Source organism: Microplitis demolitor, chromosome 1 (genome assembly GCF_026212275.2).
Source record: "Microplitis demolitor isolate Queensland-Clemson2020A chromosome 1, iyMicDemo2.1a, whole genome shotgun sequence".
NCBI classification, from domain to species: Eukaryota; Metazoa; Arthropoda; class Insecta; order Hymenoptera; family Braconidae; genus Microplitis; species Microplitis demolitor.
This window is the reverse complement of record NC_068545.1, coordinates 21,093,027-21,101,245: the sequence shown is the minus strand read 5'-3', so window position 1 is coordinate 21,101,245 and position 8,219 is coordinate 21,093,027. Positions and strand designations below refer to the sequence as shown.

The 8,219-nt window shown below is 25.5% G+C and overlaps 1 protein-coding gene across 2 annotated transcripts in view; it reads right to left on the bottom strand.

The window, feature by feature from the left end:
• Positions 1–3,759: 3,759 nt before the first annotated feature.
• Positions 3,760–8,219, bottom strand: part of LOC103571182 (GAS2-like protein pickled eggs) — a 57,837-nt gene continuing 53,377 nt past the window's right edge. For both annotated transcript variants that reach the window (XM_008549236.3, XM_014445119.2), the window contains one exon: positions 3,760–8,011. In XM_008549236.3, the coding sequence (XP_008547458.1) occupies positions 7,083–8,011 (929 nt within the window). In that variant the 3' untranslated portion in view covers positions 3,760–7,082. The remainder of the gene's footprint in view (positions 8,012–8,219) is intronic.

Sequence of the window (8,219 nt, the reverse complement as noted above, 5' to 3'; positions counted from 1 at the left end):
TAGTTCATTTTGAAAATTTTTTTTAAATCCTATACAAAATTGTTATATATATATATATTTTTTGTAAACAAAATGGATTTATTTCTCGTTTGCATAATTGCTATATAATTAATTAAATTTTTTCTCCGAAGAAATTTCGTAATTTAAGAAAATTAATTTCGATTATTGTTCTAAAATTTTTATTTTAAACTTTTCAAAACTCAACGATTAAGAATAATCTTAAAATATAAAAAAAATTTTTTTTTTTATACATTCATTCCTAATTTTATGTAAATAGTAAATAAGTACTTTTTGATAGGTTCATAAAAGCTAAAAGTAACGATAATAGTTTTATTTTAGTTTGATTAAAATTCTTAACAGGAGTTTAAATCAAAGATTTATGGGATGTAAGGCTGAATTTCAATGACCGTATATCAGCGTATCCTCTGAATTATGTTAATATTTACACTCAGTGAAAGTGGATAATGTAACAGCAAAAGTTATATATATATATTTTTTTTTATAATACAGGAGTAAGTGAATCAATTAGAGATTTTTAAATAATTTACGAACAACTCAGTTACTAGTGTTTTTATAAACTAATAGAAAAAAAAAAATTATCACCAAAGAAATATGAATTTTTTTGAAATTATTTAGTAGAATTGATCGATGGCTAATTAAAGAGCTCATAATATTATTACGATGACATATATACACTGCAAAAAATTTTGGTGTTAAAATGCCTCGGTGTAAATTATCCATCTGTGTAATTTAAATACGGTGTAATATAATTTTTTTTACACCACTCCGTGTTACTCATTATAATTCTGATTAATGAGCTGCAAATGATTATTGAACATTTTTAACTACTTAATAATTGTATTAATTTTATTTAGATATAAAATAGTATTTTGAAAGTTTTAATTATTATTTTTCTTACATGGAAAGAATTTTATAGTAAAAATTATCATCTAGTTATAATAAAATTTTTAAACTAAATTTGAAAGTAGTGAACATCATTTAAAGATTATTATTAGATAACCAACTATATAGCAAAATTTACAATTATTGATGATAATCAGAAATTATAACTTTTATTATCTTATCTAATTATAACTATTATCAACATCGTAATTCTTAATAACCTGACAGTCATATTTATATATACCATCGGTCTAAATAATAATTACTATCTAAACTAATAAAGAATTTAACAACTTACGTTGTTATTTTTCAAAAATTTTCCTTTGTTTAACAGAAAAATTTGGACAAAGCTTCCATTTACCGTGCAAGCAAAAAAAGGAGAGTTCTGTTCGTCCACTTGAGAGTGACAGAACAAAAGTAGAGCTCTCTTAGCATCGGTGTTGTAATTAAACTATAAAAATCTTTTTTTTTTGCCGGGAGCATGAAATCACAATGTAATTTATTGACAAATACATAATTAAGTGATAAATTTTTTAAAGTAAAACTTCAACAAGGTCTCAGATGTGAATGTAAGCTAGAAAAATTAGTTAACAGCTGCAGCGATATATTTAAAAAAAAAAATATAGAACTTGTAGTAGAAAAGTGATTTAGTAAATCAGTAGTAACATAGCAAATAACATGATAAGTGCATTAATAATCTTATGGGCCCGTCTAACATCTCCCGATATTTGTACGCCACTGACAAGTGCGTATGTCAGAATGCGTGGGCAGTATTTGAACATATCTACTTGAGACGGTCGAAGTGCCCAGAGGCACCTGTATGCCGCCCACGAGGAAACTGCTCATGGGCAATATGTGAGATACACCTTGGTCGATGAGTGTATATATATATATGTATATACATATATGTTTGTACACATTACATTATATATTACATTACATTAGTAAAGAAACGGTTAGGTATTATAATGAAATTCGTTGTTTGTTTCTCAAGTACCGAGACACGGAAGAAACTAGACAAGACTGCATCAGTGGCTCTTGTCTCGCAGAAGATTACCTCTATCTTATAGAACTGATGATGCACTTTCTAAACATAAATTTTCCAAATTGCTGATCAAACATACTTACCTTTTTTATATCTAATCTAACATTCTGAATAAAATAGCTACTATAATTTATAATACTCAATGGGGTTATATTTTTATGCATTGCACAAATTTTTATTAAGAATTGCAGTCACTATAACTGTTTACATATTTATCTAGAGTAATTTTTATTTTACTTTCATAATAATAAAAAAAAAAAAATAAATGAATAAATTTGTTATTTGTTGAATGATAATTGAATCTAAAAGTATGTAAATAAAATAACTAGATGTACGCTGTTAGAAATTTTGTTCGATGTTCAAAAATAATTGTAGAAAATTTTTAAAAATTGATTAATTTTAAATGAGTTTAGGTTTTTTACGTAATTTAAGCCATTAAAGCATAATTTAAAAAAATATATAATGCGAGTATTTAAAAATATATGGTCTATGTGATTAATCAAAATATTGAGTTAGATTTTAATTCGAAAAATTTTGAAAATAATTAATTAACTTGAGAAAAAAAAATTATTTAAGTGGAATAAAATAATATGCATTGTGATTTTAATTTTTATGACAACTATCAGTTGGAAATTTATGTGAAAATCATGGACATAATAAGTTAATATATATATGTTTCGTATTTCTGACAGATTTGAACTTGCTAATGACTTAAAGTAATTTTTTTTGAATTGAAAGAATATTTTTATCAGTATAGGAAAGGGAAAAAAATTAATTTGTAAATTTATTTACTTACTGAATTTATTCATACAACTTTTATCTTATCGCATTATTAATATTACTTAATGTTTTTTTCTTACTTATTTATTTTTATAATTGAATTCATGTTATCTGTCTATCGATTTTATTGAATAATAGCCCGTGAAGAATAATTGTTGTTATTATTATTTGTGTTGAGTTCTTCACTGTTGAAACCGACAAGTGCTGGTCTTACCATATTTGGCAAGGACGCTGGTTAGTCTTTAAAATATTTCATTTTTATTATACCACTCAATTTCTATAAACTCTTATCAAAAAATATGATACTGAAGTTAGCCGACGTCTAATAATTTTTTGATTCTTGACAAAATTATAAATTATAAAAAAAAAGTATTTGAAATAATTGCACCTATAGTTTTTTAAATTTTTTATATGTGCATATTTTTAATTATTTTTTTTTTTTTTTTTTTTTTTGTAATTGATTTGTAGAAAAAAAATTCGAAAATTGTTAATTGTCTACTGATTTTGTACAGAAAATATTGTTTCAGGAATTGACGTAATTATATTCTAAAAGTATACTACTAAAAAAAAAAATTTTTTTTGAAATTTCATTCTTTTAAAAAAACATTTTTTTTAATTTTAATTTTTTTTTCAATTAACTAAATTTTTTTCGTTTCTATTATAACTTATAAAACATAATTACGTCAATTTTCGGAAAAAAAATTATTATACGCCCTTATAGCATCTGTAACGCGATATAATTAAATTAATAATTAATACTATTTTTTCTTATTCTACTAAATTCAGAGGATCAATAAATTAAAACTTGTCATACTTTTGATTGATTTTTTATTTATTTATTATTATTATTATTATTTTTTTTTTTTTCATTCAATGTACAATTTGATTTCGTTGATAAAATCAAAGGATACAACCAGTTTTTTATTATTATAAATAATAGTTGTAATAAAAATAATAATTATTATTAGTTATTACTGACAATAGTAACAATAGTAATATTATATTTACTAAAATCTATAATTATAATTATTAGTAAATTAACGATTATTTTAATCGGCAAATAATCGTTGTTAAATTTATTTCAAATGAAGAAAGAACAGGTAGTGATAATGACAATAACAATAATTATTACAATTACATAATTACGTAAATAATATTTGACAGCAAAATATATCATGGTAACTGATATTATATACATATAGTGATAATAATATTATTATTATTAATAATAATAATTATAATAATAATGATAACAGTTGAGAGAGTAAAATATTTAGTCAGATATCATGATAATGCCATCAAATACGACGAATGGGGTTTATTAAGCATAGGCATAAGTGCATACGTGGGCGTATATTTTATTATTATATACGCGGTATATACTATACACTTTGTTGTTATACGATAATAATTTATTTTAAAGTGTAATCGTTGCTGTTGAATCACGTACATAATTAATTTGCTGCTGAAACCTCGGAAAATTTTTTTTTTAGACGATAATATAAAGTTGCGAGTTTACTTACATAACAATATTATGTGTGGTTGTGTGAGTATGTGATGCAAATAGAAAACTTCATTTATAAATTCACATGAACTAGAATATATTAAGTAAAAAAAAAAAAAAAATAATAATAATAATGATAATAAATAATTGTAATAATAAATGTTTTGAATTCGGGCCGGATTTATTTATAAATATACTTATTTTTGCTCTATTAAAATTTTTATTTTATTTATTCTAAAGTTATCTATGTATAATGCTAAAAAATAGTTTCGGTATTTTTATCGTGATCACGCGTATAATCTATTAAGAATTTTTTGTACGACCCATTTTTATTTAAAATTTTATCTATATTTTTTATTCAAAAATTGTTTTTTGTTTTTAAATACTACGTTATAAAATTAAGCTCAAATGCACCAAAATCGGGCTTTCGGTCAAAAATTATCTAATAATTTTCCATTTAAATTTATTATTGAATTTTAAACTACATATTAAGACACTTGGTATGTAAAAAAGGCTTCTACACAATTTTCGTATAAAAAAATTTTAAATATTGGAATGACATTTATTCTGATACGCTATCTAATGCAGTCTGTTAGGGATATTTTTAAATAATTATACATTTTTTCTACACAATTTTATTTTCTAAAATTTATTTATTACTGCTTCACTTTATTTCAGTTTTTTTTTTTTTTTTTTATTAATAAAGCGAAGTCTAATTAACATGCAAATAAATTTATTTTAATAAATATAACCAATAGACTATATAAATAAATAATTTCGATAAAAACAATTTGACGCTAATTTAAAAAAATTATAAAACTTTTAAACCAAGTGATCATTTGTTGATTATTGAAAATTATTCTCTAAATTTGTGTGTCAATTTTTTAAAAATATATTTAGGTAGTAAAAAAAAATTCGCCTGGTAGATCCGAATTACGGTAAATTACGATAATTTACGGCATTCAGAAGAATTAAAGTAAAATACCGTAACTTACGGTGAAATGCGGTGTTTTGCGGTATTTTATGGCAAATGTACGGTATTTTTACCGTAAAGTGTAGTAAGAAAACGGCAATTTACCGTAAAATTGAGGCAAGCCTGCGGTATTATACCGTAAAGTGAAGTATTGCACTGTAAAAATAAAAAAAAAAGCAGACAGTGCTTACAGTATAAAACCCGTAAATTGCCGTATTTGATCGTAATTCGCTGCAAAATACCGTAAATTACCATATATTACTGTAATTTACCGCAAATTGCGGCAAAGTTGTCGTCGCAACATCGTATTCTACGGTAAATTATAGTAAAATACGGTAAATTACCGTAATTCCAATCCACCAGAGTCATCAACAACATAAGACACTCAATGTCTAAAAATTATTTTAGCTCGAATATTGTTTATTTGATAACTTTTACTAATTATTTAAATATATATATATATATATGTATATGAAATATCATTAAAGTGATAAGCGACAAATCTATAACTTAAAGTAATTAATCATTTACATCTATTCAATCGTATTTAAGCACCATCCTGAGAGCTTTGTCAAGTTCTCCAGGTATCACCGAGGTATGTAACTCGCTGCTGCGCCGAGTTTGAAATAATAATGACAATAATAATAATAATTATGTTGTAATGAAAAAAAAAGCTCAAGGACGTCAAGTTTTCTTTAGAGGCTTCTACAAGCCGACATAATCTTCCTCTCTATGTCATTCTATAATTAATTTTCCGGAACTGGCCGCAAAAAAAAATAACAGCAAGAAGATTAATTTAAAAAAAAATCATTTTTTGTTAAAAGAAAAAAAACACAACATCCCTAGCTACTTCCGTAACAATACTTGGATATGCTTCTACTTTTTATCATATCTCTATTGTCATCTTATGCTTTATTTATTTACTTATTTATTTTAAATTATTATTATTATTATTTTTTGATTTAATATTTTATTATCTCACTTCAAAGCTACTGTTGTCACAAATTACTGTTGATAATCGCTCTTATTAAGCCCCGTTGTTAACAACGGATTTACGTCAGTTTTATTTAGTATTCAACTTTAAATAATATTTTACAGAGATTTATTTATTTTTTAAAAGTTATTATTATAAACTTTCATTCAAATATTTTTAAATCGATTAATATTAAAATTAAAACATATATATATAAATATATATGTTTAGTATACTCAAATAATGTCGGGTTATTAAATGTTTATCATTATACTTCGAACATAAAATTATTAAATAATTTTTTTTTGTTAACGAAAAAGAAACTCTTCGTCCGTCGCCCAATGAGCAGAGCGCCGCATTTTTATCTAAATATTTATTTTTCAAAAATACGTCTTAGTTTTTTTTTTTATTTCGCCAATTAACTGTAATCTTTATAGCATTGACTGAATAACACATTTTTTAAAATACTTTTTTATTGTAAATATTTAAAGAATTATAGTAAATACGTTTTGGAAAAATTAAATAGTGTAGTGACATTTCGTCGACGTAATTTAAATCAGCTGATAAATTTAGTATGCGACGTTGCCATATCGCGGATTTTTAGCTGTCGTTGAAAGTGATAGTTAATTTAAATCTGACGACGTTGCAATAAAAAAATGGTGACGGAACACCATAATGCGACTGACAAAGAGTTAAATCTTTTCTAAATAAATTTATATAATGATAAATATTATTATTATCAATCGATTTATAAATATCGTATAAATAAATTCTAAAGTTAGTTTTTAGAATAAATTTATTTTTATTTACTGAAAAATGTCATTAGGTCCAACTGCGGAACTACTTTTGCGTAGTGAATTATTTATTATTATAACTTATTACTATATTTTAAATTCTTACCGTTTCATATACTGTCAGATGCGACAGACATTGCTCGTTTGTATACGGGAGCGGGAATTCTCGAAAAATTACCACGTTCATTAGTAGCTTTAGGATCTTTTCTAGGACTGGTAACAACTGGAACTTCTTGAGGCAGTGCTACCGTACCGTTTCCATCAATCCACGCCCGCGTGAATTCAAGATTCGGTTCACCATCGCCAGTATGACTTTGATAATCTCTCAAAAAATCTTGAAGTTTTTGTACAACTTGTTTGTCATCTTGTAGATGGCCAACTTTTTGTAAAATTTGTTCTAGTAGTGGATTAGCAGCTTTGGTCGGTGATGATTGGAGAGAAACACTTGATGATGGTGGTTTTATTCGTCTTCCATTTCTGTCATACTGAACACCGTTCATTAATGACGATTTGGGAAGACTCTGCCTTGTTGAATTTTTACGTGAAAAATTAGTTGGTGATGCACGATTACCATTTCCACTATTATTTGTATTGTGAAGAGGCGATGAGGACGGACTGACAAAAGTATCAGATGACAATCCAACTCTTTGTTTTGATTGTCTTCCATTCCAAGTGTTACTACCAGCTGTCAAGTGATTTTGATGAGCTCGTGGTAATGCTGATGCTTTACTGATGGTTACAGCTGGTGGTAATTTTTTAATACTATTTCTCACGGCATTACGTTTTAGGGGACTGCCTTCGGGACTTGAATTACCTTCTCGTGGTGTTCTACTACCTGAAGAACATCTGGATAGATTACTATTTTCACGAACCATTGAATTTGCACGAGGTGTCCGTTCTCCTGACGAACTAGTGACACTTCGTGATGGTGAATTACGCAGTGGACTTGCTGGAGATACTTTTGTTTTTCTCAAACCTGTTTCTATACTTTCCGTGTCGACACAAGAACGTTCTTTCTCCAATTTAGTAAACGGTTGTTCTGTAATCAAAATTTTATTTTTAACATTTAGACTAATTTTATTATACAATTATTTTATTTAAACTCTCAATTAAAAATTAGCATCAATTTTTATCATTAATCTTCACTTTCAGTAATTTTATTAATTTTCAATATTCTTAACTAATCTACCGAAAATTTCAACATCTCAAAAAGTACATTTATTTCAGCAAATAAAGTGAAAAATTTT